The following is a 26,751-nucleotide window of genomic DNA, read 5'->3' on the forward strand; positions in this document are numbered from 1 at the left end:
TAAAACCAGTTAGATCCCACAGCAGATTTCATGCACCTCTCCCTAATTGTGATATTAATATGATCATTAATGTGTCTGTGTGTCGTTACTTGTATAATACTTAATAATTTGTTTTTGTAGAATAGTTGTCTTTTTTTGTTACCGTGGATTTTATTACCCTTTTTATCGGGCCTTTCATAGCTTATTTAAAGGTATGTTTCCTCTTGCTGGGGATCTATTGGCGATCTTTGAAAGCCACGAAACCATATTCGTTCTTTTTTTTTTTTTTTTTTTTGTTACACTGAAAGATATGATCGAGTATAATGCAGTGGGTAAAATCGATTACTGTTTTAATTGGAAATGTTCTTTCGAGGTAGATACAGATTGTTGTCTTTGGTCCTATTTGTTTAAGTGTTTGCATTCTGTATTGATCTCCAGAGTTAACCCCGAATTCAACAGATAATTAAAGTTCGATTTATTGTTGTATTTTCTCTCCAAAGTCCTAAGTTGGGCGGGGGATTGTGCGCTCACAAACATATTTAACCCCGCCACATACTACATACATGTATGTGTCTGTCCCAATCCAGGAACTTGTAATCCAGTGGTTGTCGTCGTTTGTTTTATGTTCATTATTATTCGTTTTACGTTTTTTCTATAGATAAGGTCAATGTTTGTCTTTAATGAATAGTTTCTCTTCATTGATTTTGGGGCCTTTTACAGCTCACTTTATGGTATGGGTATTGTCCATCATTGAAGCCCATGTAGTGACCTGTAGAAGTTGCATGGCTTTTGGAGGATGACTGTCTCATTGGCAATAACACCACATTTCTATTCAAGATCTTGGATTCAACTTAAATACAAAATTCATATTCCCAAACAAAATTGATTTTAACTATGCTTATTGTTTGTGGTAAACCACAGTCGATTTGTCTATTTTATTACAAAAATATCACTTTTTTCAAACATGTTTATTACAAAACATATCACTGCTTTTTCGAACATGAGATTTTTATACAAAAAATAAATTGTACTGAGTTGTTTCTGTTCCGTTATCAATATTGTTATGCGATTTCAAAGTTTACCTTTCCACAAGCGAACACTTCCTTGCTCTCATTTGTGATGTTCACTGCTAATATAAATTTGCCCTGAAATGATATAGAATTTTAATGAAAATAAATGGAGTTATTTATTATAAGAGAAGAGTGAGCTATTTTCATTGGTTAAAACATGGTCATGTGGTACTATATTCATGAATGTGCGTTAAAATGTCAAGAGGGCACTTTCACAAGCTCTAATGCCCGCCTTTAGATATTCTTAAACTGTTATAACAAAATGATTGCTTATAAAGGAGGATATTATCGATATTTACTGCAATTTGAAAGTGCCTTCAACATAGATAATGCTATCACCTTTCTGCTGTTCGAGGCAATATCAACGTTTCAGGCAATATCGCCATCCTCTGGTCAGTTAGTTTATCTTAATAGTGCCCGTGTATTAATCCGGTACATGTGAAATTCAATCAAATCTCATAAAAAATGGAATTAACATTTGAATTGCATTTTGTTTGTCTTCACAGGTACAACATGATGAAAAAATGATAACAGCTTTAACCCACCCTTTAACTGTAATCGAGTCCAGAGGCAATTCCAGAAATTTAGAATGGAGCGGAAGTTCCTTTGCTGTCAATTGCATATTTTGGTACAAATTAATTTTGCACAAATACAATTTAATCCTCTAAATAGTAGATGTCAAGAATAAAAATACTCCTACATTTTCTCTGTCTGTAACGCTTCATATATAAACCAAAAGTTTTGTAGACCTTTTCATAATTCATCGAATGCATGCTATTTTCATAGTGAGATATCCCTTGAAATAAGTGGCTTTACGTCTATGTTATATAAATAGAAATGGCGGTCAAGTTTGTTGCAGATAATATAAGTGCAGGGCACCCTAAGAACATTTATGCAAACTTGAGTAAATATGTATAGTGGATTCAGAAATTAAAGATGTTCGAAGAAGACCGACACAATGTGATTGTATAAGCTGACAAGAACCTTCGGCCCCGGTGAGCTGAAAAGGAAATGTATTTCTTCCTTGTAAACATACCTTAATCATAGGTCCCAGGCTTACAGGGGCGCCGTATTTTCCCTTCAGTTCGGCTGAAATAGAAAAGAAACAAATCCCCAATAATTTCAAAATGGAAGAAGTCATGAATTTGAACAATTATATGAAAATCGTATTTCTTTCGTCAGCATAGCATATGAAGTCAAATAAAAGATTTTTTCAATAAAAGGGTAATAAAAACAATTAATCTCATAACTAAAAGAGCTAAAAAAAAATACCATTTTTAACAGAAAAAAAATCCACGAGAAAATACTGGCATTAGTTTGAAACTTACCACCTTTCTTAATGGGGCAATTAATCTCGGGCATGAACATATGAACCTGGTTACACGAGGCTTGTCTGTCCACGTCATACAGGGCATGTGCTGGATCATTTTGGTAGAAAAGCTTGATGTTGGCATTTCCCATATTCAAATCACATGCTGAAAGTGAAACTATTAATAGATAAACGTTTTATGCAGTGAGTTATTCCCAGTATGACTAGTCTTTTATTCAAATAATGAAATTTCTTAGTTTTGTCCAAACGCATTCAACGAATAGTTTCGTATGCCACAAATATACCAACTTTCCGATCTGATCCCATGCACTCTATCTTTGGTTACGGGAAAGCACCTTTAAGAGTTCATACGGTTAATCTTCGAATTTCTTGACATGGTACTAGTATGTCTTAAAAAACCGTACAACGGCAAGTCGAACGTCGATTTCTGTCATGTTGGATTGGGGTCTAACCGCTCGACGACCATGCTATACAGAGGGGTACAAAATGTAACGGGAGAGCTTGATTCTACCTCTCCGCCACCGAGGATTGAACCCTAGACCGCTCGGTGACGAGCCATCGACAAACCGATTCGGCTAAAGAATTAATGCTTCAACAAAGTATTTAACTGTCACTACCTACTACAACGCAGGTAGGCCGTCCTGCCACACTAGGATCGGGTAATATATACCTAGTGTGAATAAATTGCAGTGTCTGAAATTAAAAAAAATCAATATCTTTGAAGATCGCGAAGCTGCAATACTTAATCTTGAGTTGGGTATGAGACGGAGACGAGTGTCCATGAAATTTGAGGAAGAAAAACAATAATAATTGAATATTCTATTGTTAAACAAAAACCCGCGTGTTGGGTTTCCCGATTTTTCCTGACTTCACACCCGTTTAATTCAGATGAAAGACCCCTTCCCCTTAATTTTCAATCCCTCTCATTTTACTCCCACTTCATGCATCCTTTATTCCCGGCTCACAGTTCATCACCTCTACCAAGTACAATTGCTTGTTCTAAAATGTTGTGACTAATAACCATTTGTATTTCACTGTGACTAGTCTGATAATTAGAAATACATGTATAACTTTATCACAGGCGTAAGTTTACTTACGTGAAACAATATCCCAAGTCAATGTCATAGGTTCGTCAGACCTCAAGACTGATGGGTCCATCTGAACTGAGAGTTTGGAGCCCGTTTTACCTAAAACGAAAGATAAAAACCTGAAAAACCACGATAAGATAGTTATGTTGAAAACTACGGAGTGTAACACTGAACTGCTATTAGTTGGACACTTCCTCACTATAAAAACAACCTACTTGCTACTAAAATACCGAGCTGAGTATTGAACCCGGTGCAATGTACTTTTGCGAGATATTGTTTTATCAAATTGGTGTGAAATGATATTCTATTTTGATCATAGAGTCACAACTCTAGATTTTTCTATGATTATCCTGCTTATACATTAAACCCCTTGCATAAAAGAACACCAAAGCAGCAATTTTTATACATTAGTATTCATAGCTCGAGTATAATCTCGGAGCGTTACATACCTTTTTAAGTCGCTAATATTGTTAACGACTTCTTGCACTCGTAATTTCAGTACTTAACATTCGCATATAATTTGCCTAATTATATATTATTACGCTACATTAAGCTGTTGATCGGTGCCGTGTTTACCTTCATGCGAGATCAAAATGTACCTCTTAAATATCATACAGCATGAAACATTTGTTTTTTTTTTTGCTTGTTTAAGAACGGGAAATTTACATTAAAAGATGAAATGATCGATTAGCATTGACCATTACCCAGTTTCCGGTTCAGACACAGGGGCTCTTTAGAGCCATTTCGGATGTCGAAAGCAAGCCAAAACCAGTGGCACAGAATACATTTGTATTTGACGATTAGCGACTTTGAAGACTTCATTCTTTGATTTTATTTATTATTTATTTTACTTGTCTATTTTGTCGAATTTCCTATTTATCTCTTTAATCGCTCATAGAAAACCATTTCAAACACAGGAAAAGAAAGGGTTATAAATTAATAACGTTCTTGATATCCTTTTGTCTTACCGCAATCTGTAAATTGCGCAGGTGAAGAAAATGACAACTGCTGTTCATCATTTTTGAAAGAGTCAAATTCTACAGTTTCGTGCAGTTCGACGGTCTTCTCTACTATATACTTTCTTAAACGTGCGTAAACCGTAGATATTGTTATGGTGATTACCACAAGTAACAGTATCTTCATCATCTGTAAATATGAACATAAAATGCTTGAATACTTTCCAGACTGAGGAAACATGAAATAATGCAGGCTAACAACCTACGAAGCAGGTTATTATTCTCAAGTGTGCAACACGGGAATTGAGGTTATTTCAAAGAAGCAGCGAAAATTTTTTGAACCATTCTCTATTTTAGTACCGAAGTGTAACGATTAAATCATCTTTAAATCTGTTGGACGAAAAATTCTTTCTCCAATTAGAAAATATTTTAATGTGTTTAGTCAAAATACCAACTGAGATAAGCACGAAAATGTGCAATTTTTTTTAAAACTAAATTTTCTTGTTTGGAAATAACAAGAATTATCCTTGCATGTCGGTTAAAATTCAACATTAACACTTACATTGATAACGAATCCCAAAATGTGTTATTCGATTTTTTTAAATTAAAGTAAGAATTGGCTAGGATAAAAATTAACATAAATATTCCATGTGCAAAAGATTTATTATGGCCAATGTTTATAAATTAATTTCAAAACATATTTTTATCTTCAAACATGAAAAAAGTAGCTCTGAATTGAACTGAATAGGGGCGTGTCAATATTTTTTATTCATTGAGATATAACAAAATTATTTAAACCAATCAGATTACAGTATTTATCTCAAATTAATTTATTCAAAAATAACTTATTATTTATCAAGTTGCCTACCTCTGCAAGAGTAATCAAGGGAACCAAGGTTATAGCTGTAATCAAAAGAATGTAATGCAGGGACGAAGACCAGACATGGAAAGAGTAATCAAGGGAATCGAGGTTATAGCTGTAATTAAAAGAACGTAATCCAGGGACGAAGACCAGACATGGAAGAGTAATCAAGGGAACCGAGGTTATAGCGGTAATCAAAAGAATGTAATCCAGGGAAGAAGACCAGACAAAAGAGACATACACAACAAAGAACATAAAGTAACAAAAATCATACATACAAAGTAACGAAAGCAAATGAACAACTCGGACTCCACTAAAAACTGGGAGCATGGACCAGGTGCACCGGTAGGGTAAGCGTCCTCTGCTATTCTAGAAACACCTGCCGAGTTGCTCATAAAAAGTCAAGTCCGTGGTCGACGAAAAAGGAAAGAAAAACTGTGACACGTTGAACAAATCAGTTTTCATGCCGCGGATGGATACACCGTAACAATGCACGAGTTCATGATGACGGCCATAAAACTTTTGCAGTGATGACTTCAATCTTGTAGCAACATAACCCTGCTCCAGAGGCCTATTTGTTAGAATTCTAGCGCGATACAATAAGTCTGCGTAGTCTCGGCAGCCATAACATATGAATTGTGATATGAACACTCCATATGCAGGTGCTGAAGGGATGTTGCCACATATGAAAGGAAAGTTGACAATTTTGAATGAAAAGTCACCACGTTTGTCGTATAGTTTGGTCAATAGTTTACCATCGATTTCTAAGTGTAGGTCAAGATATGAAAAAGTACGCATGCTTGACAAGCATACTGTCATGTTCGTCTGTACTGTTTTTTTTTTTTTGGCCTTTTAATCATGTCAGAACAGACTCACTTTGAAGTTTAGACCTCTAAGAATGTGGTGTTACCCATTAACACAATAAGCAAATGCAAGAGAATAACTCAAGCAAAATGGAAATGCAAAAGAAAGAATATAACTGCGTAGTAGTGTATTTAAAACATTACAGGGCTGGATCCTGAGATTTTGCAAAGGAGAGTTCCAGGCTGTTTATATATTTTTTTCTCATTTTTTACACGAAATTAAGGAGGTAGACCTAGGGTAAGGGACACAACTCAAAAATAATTGGAACGTTTGTATTCAGCATTTTACATAAATCTCATATAAGCATCTAAATAACTTGGATTGATTTCATTCTTTTTCAAATGAAAGCTTGATAGGCTTTGGTGAAATTGAATATAATACAAGCATATTACTGATTTCAAGAGTTGTTTCCCTTACCCTAGGTCTACCTCCTTAACCAAATTTTGCCAACAAAAGAGGAACTCTTAACAAAAATATAGAAATATAATGTCCGCCTACCTTCCTTAGGATTATCAACACTGTCTAAACTTGTTGGAGTACAGCTGTTCTGGTGGACACGACGCGTGGTGGATATTTATTTATTTTGGTCGCGACTGTCCCGAAGAAGCTCGTCTAAGAGTTAAAGACTAACACCAGGGAAGTATTTATGGGATAATATTGAACTGATGCACTGACGAAGTTTGAGGAAGTTATACATTGGACATTATGCTATGAGGATGTAATTGTCTGAATTTTTTATTTAATAGATTTTGACCTTTTTTTATTAACAATTGAAGGAAATTTATGAGTCTTATACTTCCGTGATTTTCAAACTCTCAAAAAGTGATGTTCTTACTGACTGGATGATTATATACCAATGACATGTACTCCATATTGTGTTGTAGCATTATATGATGGAGGGTATATATTTACCTTTTAGGCAAAATCTTAAACCACACACACACAAACACACACGTACGCATACAGAGGATAGAATCGACCTTGACACATTGTCAATTGAGAAAAATAATCATGAGTTTATAGATAATGGTCATGTATTACATTAAAAAAAGCTACGACTAATAGTTCCCCAGTTTAATCATGTTACTAATTCAACAATAGAAATAATCTAACACGTTAATTAACAAAATGTCAAAAAAACTCTTTGCAAATGAGTAATGAGTACATAAAGTTAAGAAGCAATCCATATAAAGTTCAGACACTGGCATTGGTAGACCACCCCACCTCCCCCCACCCGAACATGGTACGTATTTTTCTATCTACATACGCCATATTTTTATAGTCCTTTCTGATTTTCTGAATCTGCATTTTGGGGAAATCATACTTTTCTATCTATTCCCCTCTTACATTCAAATCAATTGAATCAAGAACGATACATCCTGCAAAGTACCTATTGCATGTACAATCTATATAATTTTATCTCTAAAATGCTATGCAATCGAATGACAAACTAAGACCGGTTGTAATGCGGACCGGTTGTAATGCGGCTCATGTAGAATGAAATGACCCTCGTTACTTCAGACGTATTTGTGTAAGAATTAAAAGAAATATGAATAATAAATCATTGGATTCCCTATTTGCCCTACTAACCTGATATTTAAATGAAATACAAAAACTACCAATCATATATATATTGTAAATTTCGATATGCTGTACACATGTTCTCATCAGCAGCATTAGAATAAAAAAGAGAAGATTTCAATCCAAAAAAAAAAGACATTGTTTACAAGAAGTACTCAAACCTAAATTATCGACATAAGAAACAAAATCCATCACCGAGAGGATCTACCATGTGCAATATAAGGAATGAAGCCTCAGTGTTTTAGGTAGTTTTGAAATTTGTAATACTGCAAATTTTATAAATGATGTTAAGTTCACCACATTATAAGCACCTGACGTCACTTTGGCACGTCTTTTTTGTTGGAGTTCATTTTGCAAATGCTTTATTTTTTTTTAAATGTGTGTGTGTGCATGATTTCTTGTCTTTTTTTCTTCAGTTTTTATGTCTAATCGTATTTTATTCTGTTCGTTAAATTGTGACTGTAAATTATCACGATTTTTCATTTTGACGTTTAGACAACTTACTTGAATTCGATATTTATAAAGTGCCCTTTAATTTTTGGCGTTTCGGTATTTTTTTGCCGGTATGTTGTGTACATGTATTCATGAAGTCAGAATTATTTCTTGATAAAACAAGGAGAGTGCACATTATATGAAATAGAAAAAAAAATACTATGTTCAATTTGTAAATGAGATATTTATTTCCATTACAATACGATTAAAACAATACAAAAAAGGCGTTGCCGTCATCACGAGCAGTTGATGCACGTGGAAATCAGACTTCAAAAACTTACTTCTACCATAATTTATTGCTCTATTTTGAATACTAGTTTGCCGTAGTGATATTCATAATTGAAAAGTTATTTTACATAAAAGCATATGTAAAATACAAAACTGGTACGACTCTAGAAATAAGCGCTAGCATAACATTCTGTAATAATCTTAAATGTGTTTTGGATTTCAAGATTTCTTACTTTTTAGAGCGAGTGATATCTTTTAATTTATGAGTTGTACATAATCGTAAAAAAATTAAGGATAGAAAAGAGAAAAGGGAAGGAAAGATATAATTTCTGGGCTTTCATAGCTGATATACAAGTTCTAGTTGGACAAGTGGGTGAAGACAATTGAATAAAACTAGTTCTCGTAAATGTAGCAAGTACGTAATTGTTTACACCACAAAAATATGATAAATCACACAGGTCTAGATTACAGCAATATGATACTGACGATTGTAAATCAAGGTAAACAAATCATTATTTTTACAGTAAAATATAACTTTATAAGTACTAATCCCTCGACAGAAAGCGTAACACTGCCGCATCGACCATACTCGTTAAGTACAGAGAAACATTTCTAAACCCAATACATCTTAAATTTAAATTGACATTCCAACAGTAGTGGTGGGAAACCTGTTGGGTTTACGTGAGTTTGCTCTGGATACCCTCTTTTTAAAGTAAAAAAAAAGATTCGACCCTCGCAGATCGTGCGTAAATCAACTTGGTTATTTAAAAATCATTTCTGTAACAATTTATAGATTCTTTCCATTCATGAGCACACAAAACGAACTGATAATGATAGAGGCTTGCTTATCCATTTACATCGAAACAGTAAATTTTCACCTACCTCTTTTTTCCGAAAAAAAGGTTCATTATTTTGAACTTCTTACTCTTACATTAATTGATTTAATACCACACACATTTGTATTGCATTAACCAATATTTATACCTGATATTCTCCAGAAATAATCATCAAAGTGTTTGTAAAATTTGCCATTTTAAGATATTGATAGGTAAAATTTAGTTTTTCAGCTACTTTCTAGATAACGTATTAAATATATTTAAGGCAAAAAAAAACCAAAAGACCAAATTGAGAACTACAATGTCCCACCCATTGCCTGATTCTTACACAAAATGGTACTTAAGTTTCGACCAAAAATACTGTCTCATTTGGTTTTTATGAGTACATTACCATTTTTTTCAAGAGATACTGTACATAATATTAAAAAAAAAATAAGTTCTTAGTTATTAGCATATGCAAATAACGAGGTGTTTGATATTACATATTAATAGGCAAATAAAAATAACAAAATAGAAGTTAAATAATATGATACAAAGATTCAAATTAACCCTGTTTCTCTTCTATCCTGTCCACTATTTAGGTACATATACATACTACTTAAGTATTGCCTACATATTTTAAAGGACTCTACTGTTGACAATAGTTTTTTACTGTTCGCCGACTACATGTGCATTTTGAAATATCTTGAATATATCTATTTGAAAAATAGAAATTTCAGTAGAAATAAAATTTAATTATTTACAAAACATGGTTATCTCGTTATTACTAAAGCATTAAAATAAGCAGAGTGATGAGTTAGATCCAATAAATGGGAAAAATTTGTGCTAAAATGCTGTTTAAACTATTTTTTACATTTTACTATCCATGCCCATACACTAAAAAACACGTGAAACATTTATACAGATTGTAGAATAGGAAGTGTTTCTCAACAGACCATATGTTAGATCGTGCTTCTTGTATATTTCAATTTAATTAAACATTAAAATACTATGCCTGCAAATTGCATTTTTTTTTTTCGCATATGAGAAAGGATATTTTTACAGGGTAAAATAACGACGAATGACTGTAAATTGAAAACTTTTTAGTCTAGCTTCAGCTTAAGGTGTAAGCTCTACATTTGCTTTTCCGCATGCAAATACTTCTGCTTTGTCGTTGGTGACTTTTACAGCCAAGGTGTAATTTCCCTGAAAAACAGAAGACATTTTGGTATTATCGATATGTTCATGTAGACGTAATATATCCCATATAATAAAGATTAATGCAATTAAAACTTTTCAAGCCAGAACCGAACCATTCCATTGCAATGTCCCGAAATAAAAAAGCGCACGCTCACCCATATTTCGTACGAAAGCGAGTACTTTTATAAGATCCAACTCTTACATTAATTGTATAAACTTGCATATAACTTAAGGGGGTAGACCTAGGGTAAAGGAAACAACCCTTAAAAAATCATTGGAACGTTTGTATTCAGCATTTTAATGAATTTAATGAACTTTGACCATCAGAACTAAAAGCTGTAGAAACACAAACAAATCTTCCATATAGAAAAAAGGATATTTAAGACTGAATAATGCAAATAAACCTACATGTTCTTGGTAAAACACGAAGAAAAACGGTTCTACAAATCATCTAGATGAGTTGGTTAATAAAATTGCCAATAAATAAGTAATTTCATATTTGCCTTGTAATAGGTTTCGGTCAATCATATTGGCCTCGACAGCCGTACTGGCCGTCGGAGATGCCTCGAAATCTATAAGACCGCCTCGACCAATATGGCAGACCTTAAACCTATCTCTATACAGTATTTAAACACGTTAGTTAATAAAGGTGCCATGAAATTTGTTTTTCATGTAAAGCTTATATAAAGTCATTTAACAGGCGTATTGGCTTTCCGTCACCAATATTGACCCTCAGCTGCGCCTCGGGTAAATACTGGGGACCTCAACCCGATACGACTGTACTTGCACATTTTACAGGATTAAAATGAAAATGCCCAATTAATAACACTATAATATAAGTTTTTATGTATTGATCATTCTATTAAATTGTTTGCAATTGGTAGATACCTTCCTTCAAATACAGTTCAATTACATGTACCATAACAATTAAGCAGAAAATGTACTTTGTCTTCTACAGAATTTTCACATGGTGAAAATATTTTTTTTGATTAAGGAATGACAAGATGCGTTCTTCTTTTCAATCATCAGTTGGTGTGAACTTATTCTTGATTTGTAAATGGGTATTTCAGTCGTTTATTAATTTATCTACATATTATAAGTTGGCCTTTCACCTATTTGGTATACTATTATTACTTATTTTTGTATGAAACCTGTATATTAAAAAAACCTTACAGTTGGCAATCGTGTTAGGTCACTTGCTGTTAGAGTTCCTTTGATGTGATCTGAAATTAAAAGATAACGATGTACAATGCCTAAGTACATTTATAATATAGACAGAATTGACTTATCGAATTTTCCCTGTGTAATGGTTGTTAGTAGTTCTAAATGTGAATAGATTTCACTCTCGTACCAAAACATCACAACACAGATTCTAAAATTCAAAATTGATGTTGAAAATATCTATGCATTATGAAAATAGGATAATCAATTGGTTATCGTGGGTGAAAATTTAATTAAACGTACCAAAAACGCTTGATCATTTAATTCGCTCGCGCAATAATAAGTTAATGATTTATATGATTAAACTCAAATTATTTGTATACCATGCGGTCATATATGGGTAGGCATCTTACCATTTTTCTTGATTGGGCAATGAAGTGATGGGACATTTTTCTGTATGTCTGCGCATGTTCCCTTTTGGTCCAGTGAAAATATTGGCTGGTTTGGGATTTCTGGTAGGTACACATCAATATGGGCGTTTCCACTGTCCAAATCACAGGCTAAAATTAAAAAAAAATTATATAGTTCTCGTAAAATTAAACAAGAATCAACGCAGAAAACCACGATTGTACAAATCGCAATAAGCCCAGAAAACGTCGCGCATGGCGGATACATTCATGAATCGGCCGTAAAAATTCAACGCTTGCATCCAACACTATATTACATTAAATTTCAAATATTACATTTAAATATGAAAAGAAAAAAATAGATATCTTACGCGCTTGAAGATCCCAGTACACAGTAGCGACACCTTGTGTGTTGAGCACAGCTGGTTCCCATTGTACTGAAAAATTGTACTTAGGATCACCTGAAAAAAATAGTTAGCGTGTCAAAACTAATCATGTTAAAGATAAATGCGTGAAGTAGTATATTTGTAAGAATCATGCAAATCCTGTAAAATGTGATATACCCCCCCAAAAAGGCTACACCTTTTTATTTTTGTTATTAAGTTGCTTTATGGGTCTATAAGATGAAATGTATGATTGTCTATTCCAATCTGTCTGCTCTTAAGCGATAATCCACACTGAAAATCAAACAGTTTCTTTTATATTTTAGTGTCATTTACAGTTATCTCACTTAGTTTTGACTTATTCAGTACATTCTATATAATTTTATCACCTACAAGAACAAGGGTATAATGAAAAGCCACATGTTAAATTCGCTTTCAGTTGCTATAACATTTTAAACAAAATATCAAAGATAAAAATGCTTTCCGACTGTGAATCACATTTTGCATGGTTCTTATCTGGAGGGCTACTGACTAAAAATAAATTCAGATAGTCAGATAACATTGAAGTCCAAACAATTTTCAACGTTTTGAGAGGCTAATTCTTTTTAGTCTGGGCTATTCCAAGAGATATTTCCAAATGTCATGGTTATGTAAACAAGCTTCATTTGTTGTTGCATGAATAAGAACATGTTATACCCTGATGTAGAGGGTTGGGCTTTAACCGTTCGTGTGTTCTTAGTCATAACATTTGCTTTTATCACTTCAGCAAGATGGTTTTGACTTGGTGCCACGGTCAGTATATAAGAACGTAATTCCATCTTAACATGGTAGAATGAGAACGGATTATAGTTTTCTAAAGTGTTCAAATATTATGGGTAGTTTTATAAATTATAATAATACTGAAAAAGAAATGATTGGTGTTTATCAATGAGCGTTAGTTTACACAAAATATGTTGTTCCTAATATAACATAGTATATAGTTAATTTGATTTTTATTCGAATGAGTTTCCACAGCTCCTTATTAATTCTTTAAATCTGAAGAGTTTATCACAAATTAAGAATGAATACGTTTCTCTAGAAAAAAAAAAAAAAACAACCTGCGTGGCATACGTAATTCGGGCAAACCAACAGGATTTTTTTTTAGAATTGTTACATACCACAGTTTGTAAGATTTCCACGTGTCGCACCAAACGGCCTCTTCATAATGAGTTGTCGATTTGGTTCTTTATTCATTTCATATTCTTTAATTTCAAGCCTTTCTTTTCTTTCCATTTTAAAGAGCTTGAAATGACCATTTACCGTTGCAGTGGCTGCGCACAATCCAATTATAAAAATGACAGTCTTCATCTGTCAAACAAAGCAAAGTTTTCCAAGCTTATTTGAATAGATTATTTTCTCACCGTTAACTTCACAGACAAATGCAATTAATCTAAGGTAGATAAAAGACAGATTTTCATTTATTTTTCTACATTTAAACACGATTGAATTATTAGAATGTTTTGTTATCGTAGTCACTTTAGATTTTTTTTCAGATTTTCAAAAGCCAAGATATTTATCTAAAACGGGTATATTATTTCAAGGTATCATCAAGTATATCTTCTAGACCTTTTTAATTACTAATTTTACTAACTTTGCCCGATGGCAAATTTATGCAACATTACAATATACCGGAAACAATTAACCGGTAAATAAGCAGGAGGCTAAACGATATATACATGTAGCCTGGTTTAACCCAATATTTCCATTGAAAACGCCTGTACGAAGTCAGGACCATAATAGTTGTTTCAACTTTGTGTTTTTTTTTTACCTTGATATTGCTATTCGTTATACAACTTTCCTCCTTTTTTGGTTATTTTAGCTATTTGACTACTGCCTGGATTGTTTTGCCCATCAGTTCGTTAATTTTGGTATAAAACCCTTTATCAGCACCAAACCCCGTAGCCTGGCATATGAAAATGAAAAAAAAAAGGTCACCCCCTACAGCTTTGGCAACGTTCAATTCACAAACATTTGAACAAATTAAAAACAAATAAATGAAATGAGTAATTTCGGCTTTCGCTGCGGTTGAGATCACAGGGGCTTGTGGAAAGTTAGGATTCAAGAGAGGGGGTTGGTCTGGCGATCTTCATAAGCCCCTGTGGTCGAGATAGGCCAATTTACCAAAAATGTAAAACTATATAAGAACGTAATTCCATCTTAACATGGTAGAATGAGAACGGATTATAGTTTCCTAAAGTGTTCAAATATTATGGGTAGTTTTATAAATTATAATAATACTGAAAAAGAAATGATTGGTGTTTATCAATGAGTGTTAGTTTACACAAAATATGTTGTTCCTAATATAACATAGTATATAGTTAATTTGATTTTTATTCGAATGAGTTTCCACAGCTCCTTATTAATTCTTTAAATCTGAAGAGTTTATCACAAATTAAGAATGAATACGTTTCTCTAGAAAAAAAAACAACCTGCGTGGCATACGTAATTCGGGCAAACCAACAGGATTTTTTTTTAGACTTGATATTGCTATTCGTTATACAACTTTCCTCCTTTTTTGGTTATTTTAGCTATTTGACTACTGCCTGGATTGTTTTGCCCATCAGTTCGTTAATTTTGGTATAAAACCCTTTATCAGCCCAATCCCGTAGCCTGGCATATGAAAATGAAAAAAACGGTCACCCCCTACAGCTTTGGCAACGTTCTATTCACAAACATTTGAACAAATTAAAAACAAATAAATGAAATGAGTAATTTCGGCTTTCGCTGCGGTTGAGATCACAGGGGCTTGTGGATAGTTAGGATTCAAGATCGCCAGACCCACAGGGGAGAGAGGGGGTTGGTCTGGCGATCTTCATAAGCCCCTGTGGTCGAGATAGGCCAATTTACCAAAAATGTAAAACTAGAATTCATCGTAAAAGAGGTTAATAACAAGAACAAAAAGATACTTGACCACAATCAAAAAGCATAGAAAGGAAATTATAAAAGAAAAAAGAAACTACTGCAATACAAACACTCCACAAAAGCTTGTAAAATACAGACGTTTATCGTTGCGAATGTGTATTTCTGTAGACTTAATGATAAAAATGAGATGAGGTTTTTATGAGGGATGGATATATGACTGTCTAGAATATGGTGTTTCTTAGGGGTCAGGGGAACTGGGGGTGGTTTGTGATGTACTCGATAATTTAAGTTTTTACGATACATCATGATTAAGATTTTTATGTTAAATATTTGAATCTGTATATCAGCCAAATAAAAACGCAACACATGAGAAGTCAATAAGGGATCCCCCTGGTATATAAATAGATGTCCCAGGAGGAGGATTCCGGTGATTGGAAGTCCCCTTTCATTGGAAACTTTTGATAATTTTGTGCAAAAGTTGTGAAAAATGGCAAATTATATCATGAATGTTTGGATCGGTCCCCTCCACTTCTATAACTTACTGGATCCACCAATTATGACAATGTGATCAGGTTAATGTGGGGTAGTCCTACACGTATTTCAAATTGATCAATCGAAGATAAAATTCATGGTTCCCACTTATTGCATTATAGTACTGCTGTGGATTGAACTTTGATAGAACTTTACACAATCATGTTTTGACGCATATTTTTAGAGAAAAAAATGTAAGTGAATGCTCCTGAATGTATTATTATATATTGGCAGTATAAGTTTAATTGTTTGTTTGTTTGTTGGGGTTTAACGTCCGAGCAGCAATATTTCAGCTAAATTCAGACGATGAACATGAAATTGATGATAAAATGAACATGAAATGATGAAATGAAAAAGGGATGGAACACAAGGACAATGGGGTCGACAAATTTTGATTGCCACTGAAAATAGGGAGAGGTGGGTAGGTTCGGGCAATTTAGCCTCCTGTGGCGGAGCCCTATGGTTCCTACTCCGGGAGAATACCACCGTAGGGTTCTTTAACGTGCGAGGAACGTGGCATCTTTGCCAACACGGTGCACCACTATGGTTTGCGGTCAGGTTTTCCGTATTATAGCCTGACAACCCCAGCATGTAAAACGCCAGGGGTACCCCATTCCACCACCTGGGGCACACATCCCAGTTGCTCTGTAGGCAGAGCGCCCTAGTCCCGGCTAGGGTTCTGAGCACTATTTAGTCGCCTTTTACGACAAGCTTAGCGCTGCTGCAGGCCTATTCTTTTAACACCCGGACCTGCACGGGTAAGTATTTGTTTAAAAATTAATCAACTTATAAATAGTACTTTACCTCTCTTCTCTCGGCCCAAGTACTACGTCCTAAATATCAACTTGACCGAATCAGGAAACTCTCTGGGGCGACGTAAATTGTAAGATGAAAATCTTCCTCACTTAAACATATACGTTTAAAACTTGATTTCCTAAGTGTTATAACTTCCGCAAAACATTTATCATTTAAGTGTATCTGGTCACGATGGTGATCATATGATAGAATTTGAAGGAGAGAGTGTTTAAATGCTTCCTGATACGAAAGGATTGGAATTTGAAATTTAAAAATAGAATTTTGGAATGGGTATTTAATTGAATAGAGTTTACCTGTTACCTTCCTGGTTTAAAGTTTAAAACATTCTAGAGGGCCTTGGGGTTGCTTCAGGGATTTTATCCCCCTTTAGTGAGAAAATTTGGATAAATTTGTACAAAATGTAGGTAAAATTTAACAAATAATAACCTGGAACGCTCTTTGTTTATAAGTCAAGGTCCACTCTCAAAATCTTTGTGTAGTTTCCCCAAGTATTCTTTATTCTTCTTAGACAGTTCCAAGTTCACTTTTTTTCGTAAAGCTTCTGATTAATTCACCCGATTTTTAATATCCTTTGATAAACAATATATTAGTGTAATGGTTCATGCTTATTTCAATGTGCAGAGGGGCGGATTCGGGCAGGGCGTGGCGGGCGTACGCCCCCCCCCCCTAAAATTTGGAAATCATGAGTTTTCAGGGGTAGGTTTAGGCGGTTTTAAGTTGAAACTTTAATTTCTCGCTAATCTTACCACAAAAGATATCTACATTGCACCCACTCTAGAAGAATATTTCAAAAATTTAACCTAAAAAAATTGTCGCCTAGCTCCGCTCGGTGAAATTTTAACTGTGCGTCCCCTAATCTAAAATCCTGGATCCGCCCCTGATCTGTATTGCATATTTTTTTTGTAAAGTCTCAAACCAGCGTGTTTATAAAAGAAGATTTGAATTTCTGTTAAATTCGAAATATATCGTTACTTGTGTCAATTCTATATCTAAAAAATAGCATTTCACAAATCTATCTAATCTTACCACAAAAGGTATCTACATTGCACCCACTCTAGAAGAATATTTCAAAAATTTAACCTAAAAAAAATTGTCGCCTAGCTCCGCTCGGTGAAATTTTAACTGTGCGTCCCCTAATCTAAAATCCTGGATCCGCCCCTGATCTGTATTGCATATTTTTTTTGTAAAGTCTCAAACCAGCGTGTTTATAAAAGAAGATTTGAATTTCTGTTAAATTCGAAATATATCGTTATTTGTGTCAATTCTATATCTAAAAAATAGCATTTTATACTTTAAATACGCACGGGTATTTCTCACCCTTTGTTTTAAGGTAATATTCTACACAAATCACGGAAATCTCGATACTCACCCAATAAGTAAATTAAACCGTTGAATAGGCTCACTCGTAAGGGATGTAGATATGATAATGTCAAATCGTTTAAGATAGCATTTTTTTGTATGGACATTAATTCCTCCATAGGGTCTTTACATGGTTATTAAAACACTTTATTTCAAAGCAGTTTTTGGCACAACATAGGTTGTATCCTTATTGTATGACATGACTTATGATGTACCATACGACTTGCGATGTATCGTGGTTCTCAACTCCGCACTGGAAGAATTGGGATTGATTTTACATACGATGGGGACATAACTTTTTTGTAGGTTTTTTAGGAAAGCAGAGGACGCTTACCCTACCGGTGCACCTGGTCCATGCTCCCAGTTTTTAGTGGAGTCCGAGTTGCTCATTTGCTTTTGTTACTTTGTATGTATGATTTTAGTTACTTTGTGTTCTTTGTTGTGTATGTCTGTTTTCCTTGTCTGGTCTTTGTCCCTGGATTACATTCTTTTGATTTCCGCTGTGGCCTTGGTTCCCTTGGTTGCTCTTTAACTGTTTAGAGCTGGCATGTCATGCAGTTAAGTGCTTGTACTCCTTACTTTGCACATTTGTGTAATTTATATTCAGTTTCTTTATTTCAATGAAGACAAATGAGTGACCTTGGGCTGACATTTTCACCCCGGTGGAGTTTCTGTCTCTGAAATATACACCACACATATTCTCGTTGTATTTTAGAATGTGAAGCAGCCTTTACTTTCAACAGATTTGAGTTCTATTTATTTTCTATGATACTGTAACATGTTACTTAGATACTTTGAAAAGAGCACCCGAATCGTAAATGTAAAGCCTTAAAAAATACGAATTCAACATCAAATTAAAATGAAAAATTTAAAAGCTAAGTATACCCACAACTAACAGCTGAATTAATCAAAATTATGCAAACAATGTTACAGTAATGTAAATTTCACTAATATGGGTTCCTGCAGAAACCAGAATTTTACCACATGGTGCATGGAAAGAAGCCTCAGGAAATAATATGCAATGCAAATTCACTAATGGCTATCCATGGTCCGTATCCCACGCAATAACCATTTTGTCAAAATATTAAATCATTTCAATCGGAAGTTGATGTCTTATCAGTCCAAAATCAAAACTCATTTAAAAAAGAAGTACATGATTATATGCTTTTTTGTTATATTGTTTAATTTTATCGATACGGGTATAGTTTGTAGATATACATGTATAACTGAATATTTGTTGTTCGAACCAGGCTTCTAAGGAAGTCCCTTCATATCAAATTTAAAGTGTCAGTCTTAGTAAGAATCAGGCAGTGGGTGAAACATGGTATGAAAAAAAAAACATCATTTTGATAGTGTAATTTGACTATTGGCACGATCAGAATCATCGTTTTCCATATCATGTTGGTGCATTGGTTTATAATTTCATTGAAATGTACTGTAAATTAACATTTAAAGGGCAGATAACTCTGTTAAAAAGATCATTTCTCTAACATTTTTTTAACATTCTATTGAAAAATTTACGAGCTAATCCAATGATGCAGAGATCAAATAATGGTCTTTTCAAGTATAGAATTCATCCTTGAATGAAATTATATTGTCAGATCGGTGGGGTTTTGACATGTTTCTGATTTTTCCCACTTTGCCTGATACTTACAAATACTTACACTTAATTCATTTTGAACCTGAAGGAACCGAACAGTTCCATTAATTCCAAATAGAATCAATTTAGAAAGGTTTCTATGTATATGTAACAGAAAAATGAGATATAACTTAAAATTATAGAAATCTAAATAACATATACCAACCATTTTTCTGGCAATACAAAATAGGCTTGAGACTAACGAAGAGTTTGTATTCTTACAAAAAATCGAATTTTACAAAGTTTGCGCTGTGCCGAGTTGTCATGTATTTATACATGTAACATGACAGACAATGGTTCCCTGTCATTTCCGTCCATTCTTTAGGCATATTGTTTTTTCTCTGCATAATGTATACCAAAGTCGACATCTACTACATAAAGTTCAAATTCAAATTATTTATCAATACAAGATCAACCAACGGATTGTCATCAGAGCAATATAAACGTTATACATCATACAATAAACAGGTTTATAAAGGTATAGATAGACAGAATTTTATTTTAAAGTGAAGCCTGAAATATACTGAATATTATATGTCAAAATCTGTATCACATTCTGTATCAACCCGAGACTCCTATATCATCCCAAGGGCCGTCGGTCCGCGGTGTGATAAAGATCGAGTGATCGATACAGCAAGTGATGCACATTTTAACATGTCATGTATATTATATCATATATTTTAACCATACTTCAAGTATGTTCTGTGAAGGGGTGCGATATAGGGTATCCGATATAGAACTAAGGGTTGTGATACAGGGTATGCGATATAGAGTTGAAACAAACACTTATAATGCGCATACAAAAAAGTATATATATATATATAAGGGTCTGAAAAATTCCCAACGATATTAGAACTCTCAAATTTGCGATGAAAATTTCCGGTCGTTCCCTCCGCGGGACTCGAACTCGTACCGCTGTGACATCTATGGCAACACCGCCTGCACTAGACCACTCGGCCAGCTAGGCTATATAAAAAATATAGCTTTCGCTGGCCGGGTCATCCCTCCTCGTAGGATTAATCTAGTGCTGTAACTTAGTACACGATGTATGGTAGTACGGGACAGTTCATTTATGTGTCATTATCTAGGATAGAGGATCAAATTAATGATGCATGTCACCACAAATCAATATTATACAACGTCTCAGAATGTGACGACTCTATTCGCTACACTGCTCCATTGGATCAAACTGATACAGGGAATATAATGTAAACTTATAGAAGGGTCTGAAAAATTCCCAACGATGTTAGAACTGTCAAATTTGCGATGCAAATTTTTGGTCGTTTCTCTGCGGGACTCGTTTTTGTTGTGTACTTTACTCAGTATTGGCATTCTTAATACGACTTGTTCTCAGAGTATATCTTTAACACAAATCTGCTTGATATCAAAACCATTACTGCAGAGGATAAAAACAACCTTATTTTGGTTAGACAACGAATGAAAAGTATCAATTATGTCCCTATCAAGCTTGGCACAGATTCGCTTGAATATTAACCTCGGCATAATTCTCTGCATAGATAGAATGTAAACATGATTTACAAATATCTAAACCGAACCCCTCTTTGATTCAGGTTCAAAATTGATCAAAATTGATATAAAGGAATATTTGAAGAAATCTGATCAGAACAGACCATCGATATATTCAGGATTTGGTTAAGACAGGTTGAAGTATACATGTATCCGTATCATACACGGCGAAAATCTGATGTTATGAAAAATAATTTCAATCAAAATGACAAATTTATATTGATGAAATTATTACCATATGACAAATTTTGTGCTGAAAGAGTAATCAAGGGAACCAAGGTTATAGCGGCAATCAAAAGAATGTAATCCAGAGACAAAGACCAGACATGGAAAACAGACACACAACAAAGACCATAAAGTAACTAAAATCATACATATAAAGTAACAAAAGTAAATGAGCAACTCGGACTCCACTAAAAACTGGGAGCATGGACCAGGTGCAGCGGTAGGGTAAGCATCCTCTGTTTTTTCTAGAAACACCCGCCGAGTTTCTCATAAAAAGTCAAGTCCGGGGTAAACATATTTACAGAGGCTTATTGATCGGTGTTTCAACCGAAGTTTGAAATTCTGTTGGAAATTGAAAAAATAACTCACCAGTTTGCTGACTTCGTTCACACTATTGTTGCAGCCACAATTGAAGGATCATCATAACTCGCATTGAGTAAGTTTTGACTAATGTCTCTAATAAGTCTTTAAGAGTAATAGCAATGATATGATCAGAACATGGATATTCATAATTCGAGGATAGAGACTAGACAAAAAAAAAAAAAAAACCCATACACATACAAAACTAAACAAACAAAACAAAACAACACAACATTCAAAACAAGACAAGCAAACTTTAACGAATACTGCAGATATTAATTTAAGACTCAACAACTAACAAAATATGAAGTGGATTAAATGGCCACAGTTGAATAAGGTTGACGATGTCTGACATTTGATTTGAAGTTTACTGCAGTCAATTGCTCAAATCGGACAGTAAACCAGTCTGTCAGGTCGGAGAGTAACTTCTTTATGCTCAAACATTTTTAAAAAATGAATATGAGAACAAATTCTATTATCACTTGTAATACACGAATAGCCGGCTTAAAACATTAAGGATTCCAAATGAGAGATGCATTTCAAACGTGACTACTAGCACACGAAGATTTCTATTAACAGTGGACTAGAACATTGAGGATTCCAAAGGAGAAATACATTTTCAATTGTGACTAGTTATAAACGAATATTTCCACCGACAGCCGGGCCAAAACATTGCATGAGGACTCCAAAGGAGAAATACATTTTCAATTATGACTAGTAATAAGCGAATATTTGCACCAACAGTGGATTTTTTTGGTGAAGGTTTCCGTCGCATTAGCTACCATTATTTTGAAAGATATATGATTCATCATTGACATACCGGTACAGTATTAACAGTTTGGTTAATACTATGAAATTTTCCATTCACTTCCCTATTTTAACAAAAAAAATTATTCAAGATAAATAAATGCCATTTCCATCCAGACAATATAAAATATAAACGTAAGCTTTTAAAATGTTAAGTATTTATAAATAAATGTAAGTGAACAGTTGAATATAAAATAAACTGAAACCTGTCTAAACTGAACCTCTTTTAGACTTTAAAATTGGTTCGGTATAGACAGGTTTTACTGTATAACTTTAAGCAATACTTTTAGATAGCCATAGGCCACGTGAACTATTACCATCACTTGACGTCCGTCGTCGTCGTCGTTAACAATTTTCATAACTCTTCCCCCCTGAAACCACTAGACTAAACAAAACCAAACTTGGTATGAATGTTCCTTCGGATATTCTGCATAGACCTTATGTGGAAATTTTTGATCCGTTGAAAAATATGGCCACCGTTACCAAAAATAGAACATAGGGGTCAGACAGATTTTTTTTGGCAAATATCTCTAAAACCGTGAGGTTTAGCCAAATTCTGACATGAATAAAAGTGTTCAGCATAATGAGATCTATTTCTTGACAGATCTTTCCTTTGATCTGTTTAGCCATGGAGTTATTGTCCTTTTTCGATGTTTTCCCCTGTTTTTAATGTTATTTCTTTTATAAAAATCTCCTGCTATGAAACCAGACAGAATCAAACTTGGTATGAATGTTTTTAGGATGTTCTGTATAGAACTAATCAGTTGCAATCACTTCTAACCTCTCTTATATTCTGTCAGAATCTGTGAGGAAAATTGTTCTACGACAGCAGATAGAACATAAATCCTGACAGATCCTGACAGGGTCTGACAGAGGCTGTCCTGGGTCAGGACACATTTTGTCCTATTCCCTGACAGATCCTGACAGAAACTGTCCTGGGTCATGACAAAGAAAATACGGAAAGCTGTTCTAAACGGTCATACCCCTGGACAGATCCTGACACAAATCTTTCTATTCTGTGTGATATTCCGCGATTGATAAATAAAACTCAGTGACTAATGTAAATTAGCTAACCCGATTAGGAAACAAATCTTGATTTCAAAATTCACATTGAATTTTCAATTATATAGATAGCTCGTCATGAGCATCATCCCTCAATCACTCGATCGTTGTTCATGTTCCAATTTTCGTCGATCACGGTCCAGTCACCCATCGTTCAAAAAATATCATTGTTTACATGTATATTTTTTTACATTCTGTCATACACCTGTGATATTAATTAAATCAAATTATTTAATATAAAATTAAAGGTCTGTGTTCCTTTTCTAAGTGTGAAAGTCGTAACAGATAACTTTCAGATGTTTGGTAATTCTCACGAAGTTCAAAATTGACAAAGTACTTTTAAGTGAAAGCTACTTTAATAACATAAGGGTCACAAATCATTCTAAAATTTTTAAAATTGACAATTTTGCATTAAATGTTTCGGTCAAAATCCTTCAAAATGCCACTTTTAGCAACGAATATGAGTGATAACGCTTCCAATTTCCCTACATAGTCTTATATGTAGAAAATGTAGAAACTAAAAATGTTGGTTTCATATTAGTGACTGCGACACCATTATTTCAGTAAAAATTCTGCAAAATGTATGAGTGCAGGCAGTTTTATTTTTCATGAGGCTATGAAACTATTGACTAAAATGACTATCATGCGGGTGACTGTGACTCATATATTTCTGTCAAAATTCTACAAAAATATCATATTCCAGCATATGTATGAGTGCCCAAATTTTTTATTTCCGCGAGTGTCTAAATTATTGACTAAAATGCTAATTGTTTCAATATAAATATCATGTGTTGGGCTGTGACATATTTTTTAGTCAAAATTCTTTAAAAATGTCATATTCTTGTAAAATATATGAGCACGCACACTTTTAATTTGCTTGAGGGTATAAAATTATTGACAAAAATGCTAAATTTTTCAAAAGAACTATCATATAGTGGCTGTGACATATTAATTTGAGTCAAAATTCTTAAAAAATGTCATATTCTTGCAAAATGTATGAGTGCAAGTACGTTTAATTTCCATGAGGGTCTAAAAATAATGACTGAAATGCTAAATGTTTCAATATAACTATCATATGATGGATGCGACACATTAGTTTGAGTCAAAATTCTTCAAAAATGTCATATTCTTGCAAAATATATGAGCACGCACACTTTTAATTTGCTTGAGGGTATACAATTATTGACTAAAATGCTAAATTTGTCAATATAGCTATCATATAGTGGCTGTGACATAAAAATTTGAGTCAAAATTCTTCAAAAATGTCATATCTGTTCTGCTTAGAACAGTTCCTGACAGGTGGGTGTCAGGACCCATGACAACTTATGAAAGAGCTTGTCCGAAGTTCTGACATACCCTGACGAGGTGTGCCGCGGGTGAGAACAGTTTCTGACAGTTTAGAACTGTTCTATGACAGCGAATCCTGACAGGATCGATGAAGGTTAGAAGTGATCGCAACTGTGATGTGGAGACTTTTTATCCGACGAAAAATATGGACACCGTTACTGAAAAATAGAATGTAGGGTCAGACATAAGTTTTTTTGCATATACATGTATCTAAAAAACCGTTATGTTTAGCCGAATTCTATCAATTGCTGAAATGAACCTCATTATAAGGCTTACACAAGGCAGCATGAGTCAAAGTTGTCAGATGACTCCTAGTTAGAGTTATTGCCCTTGAAAGATGTTTACAGCCAATATTTTGAAAACTATGATAGATAGAAAGAAACTTTCAATTGGTGAAATGATCCTTATGAAAAGGTCTACAAAAGTATGTGGGGATCAAAGTTGTCAGATGACTCCTTGTTAGAGTGATTGCCCTTGAAATGTGAAAAATGTTTTTCACTGTTTTCAGTCAATATCTTCAAAATGATTATTCCAATTCAAATATTTTATTGTCGTGTAAACATAAATAACAAAAAAAAGCCAAGAACAAATCACGAATCATACAATAATGACAAATGCAATTATGAGACTATTTAAAGTAGAACATGAAAAAAGTTATGCTTCTTCTACACCCCAGTTCTAATGACTGTTTCAAAAAGGAGCCGATAAATTTTACATGTTCCTTAGAGAACGGATTAAGTAGTTTAGATACAGTCATGTCTTCAAATTTCCAATTTAAATCTTTCAATCTTCAGTCTTAAGTTTTCATATAAATTACAGTGTATAAGGAAGTGTTCTTCAGTTTCAATAACATTGTAATGCTTACATAGCCGGTTTTGCCCAAGGAATTTTAAAATATCTCCCCTCTCTTTTTCAAGATTGTGGTTGCTTAATCGTAATTTTGTAAAACATTTTCTTATGTAAATGTCATGAAAGTTTAAATACAATTCTTTATCAAGGCTTAATTTTAAGGTTTTTACTGTTTTCAATTTCTTGCAAGATATTATCTTCTTTAGATATGTTTTCTATATATGTATACCAGGAATAAGTTCCCGAACTGTCTAGGGATTTTGTCAATAGAAAGGCTTCTTTCAGAGGAGGATTAATGTTTTCAGTGTTGAATCTTGCCAAATATACAAGAGATTGAGACAGAATAGAATCGTCAATAGGTAGACAACCTGGTTCGGCTCTTGCCGCAATATTTGATGCAGACATTTTTATGCCTAATATAAATTTACAATAATAGATAAAAAGTGCTTTCAATTGATGAAATGATCCTTATTATAAATACTGTCAAATTTTTCGTTGAGTCAAAATTGTCAGACAACTCCTTGTTAGAGTTATTGCCCTTGAAAGGCAAAAGTTTAAGCAAGTGAGGGATTCAGGCTACTGGGAGCCTCTTGTTTGTTGTTTTTGTCGGTAAAAGTATGATAATAAACATATTTATAATATAACGTTTATTGTATTCTCGGTTTTTTAGGTAAAATTCTATCTGACATATGCAAAGTCAGTGTCCCATCTTCTGAATTCAACGGAAGTAAATATTCATTTGATTTTAATACATAAATTATACATAATTATACATAAATACATTGTTATTTCTGGGATTTATGAGATAAAAATACTTTAACAATACAATAAAATCATTGTGTTCTATTTCTTTATGTACCGTACCTTATACTCTTTTCCTGATTCTTAGATAGAAAAGTACTTAAAATGTTT

At 33.8% G+C, this 26,751-nt stretch overlaps 2 protein-coding genes across 6 annotated transcripts; both read right to left on the reverse strand.

Annotated features, from left to right (window-relative positions):
- Window positions 1-928: 928 nt before the first annotated feature.
- On the reverse strand, window positions 929-6,824 carry LOC148617793 (uncharacterized). 4 transcript variants are annotated; one of them, XM_088585351.1, is made up of 6 exons: window positions 6,648-6,819; window positions 4,436-4,613; window positions 3,477-3,566; window positions 2,378-2,536; window positions 2,086-2,138; window positions 929-1,124 (listed from the first exon to the last, which is right to left on the reverse strand). In XM_088585351.1, the coding sequence occupies exons 2-6, from the start codon at window positions 4,611-4,613 to the stop codon at window positions 1,041-1,043; spliced, it is 564 nt and encodes a 187-aa protein (XP_088441477.1). In that variant the 5' UTR covers window positions 6,648-6,819; the 3' UTR covers window positions 929-1,040. The 4 variants fall into 4 exon arrangements, with proteins under 4 accessions (XP_088441477.1, XP_088441478.1, XP_088441479.1 ...); XM_088585352.1 differs by having other exon boundaries at window positions 2,378-2,524; window positions 6,648-6,813; XM_088585353.1 differs by lacking the exon at window positions 4,436-4,613 and having other exon boundaries at window positions 6,648-6,824.
- A 1,562-nt stretch (window positions 6,825-8,386) lies between these two features.
- On the reverse strand, window positions 8,387-16,721 carry LOC148617794 (uncharacterized). Of its 2 annotated transcripts, none has more exons than XM_088585355.1 (6): window positions 16,653-16,721; window positions 13,574-13,763; window positions 12,405-12,494; window positions 12,040-12,186; window positions 11,639-11,688; window positions 8,387-10,471 (listed from the first exon to the last, which is right to left on the reverse strand). In XM_088585355.1, the coding sequence occupies exons 2-6, from the start codon at window positions 13,761-13,763 to the stop codon at window positions 10,385-10,387; spliced, it is 564 nt and encodes a 187-aa protein (XP_088441481.1). In that variant the 5' UTR covers window positions 16,653-16,721; the 3' UTR covers window positions 8,387-10,384. The 2 variants fall into 2 exon arrangements, with proteins under 2 accessions (XP_088441481.1, XP_088441482.1); XM_088585356.1 differs by having other exon boundaries at window positions 14,224-16,721.
- Window positions 16,722-26,751: the final 10,030 nt, after the last annotated feature.

This window comes from Perna viridis, chromosome 5 (genome assembly GCF_037379345.1).
Source record: "Perna viridis isolate PV_CMFRI_1.1 ecotype Kerala chromosome 5, ASM3737934v1, whole genome shotgun sequence".
Classification (NCBI taxonomy): Eukaryota; Metazoa; Mollusca; class Bivalvia; order Mytilida; family Mytilidae; genus Perna; species Perna viridis.

What these genes read in the sequence shown, in the direction of transcription:
- LOC148617793 (XM_088585351.1), bottom strand. Translation starts at nt 4,613, where the DNA reads ATGATGAAGATACTGTTACTTGTGGTAATCACCATAACAATATCTACG. An exon ending in TTGCCCCATTAAGAAAGGTG is followed by an intron (nt 2,139 to 2,377) that starts GTAAGTTTCAAA and finishes TTTCTATTTCAG; the next exon opens with CCGAACTGAAGGGAAAATAC. An exon ending in GCCTGGGACCTATGATTAAG is followed by an intron (nt 1,125 to 2,085) that starts GTATGTTTACAA and finishes ATATCATTTCAG; the next exon opens with GGCAAATTTATATTAGCAGT.
- LOC148617794 (XM_088585355.1), bottom strand. Translation starts at nt 13,763, where the DNA reads ATGAAGACTGTCATTTTTATAATTGGATTGTGCGCAGCCACTGCAACG. An exon ending in TGGAAATCTTACAAACTGTG is followed by an intron (nt 12,495 to 13,573) that starts GTATGTAACAAT and finishes TATTTTTTTCAG; the next exon opens with GTGATCCTAAGTACAATTTT. An exon ending in GTACTGGGATCTTCAAGCGC is followed by an intron (nt 12,187 to 12,404) that starts GTAAGATATCTA and finishes TTTTAATTTTAG; the next exon opens with CCTGTGATTTGGACAGTGGA.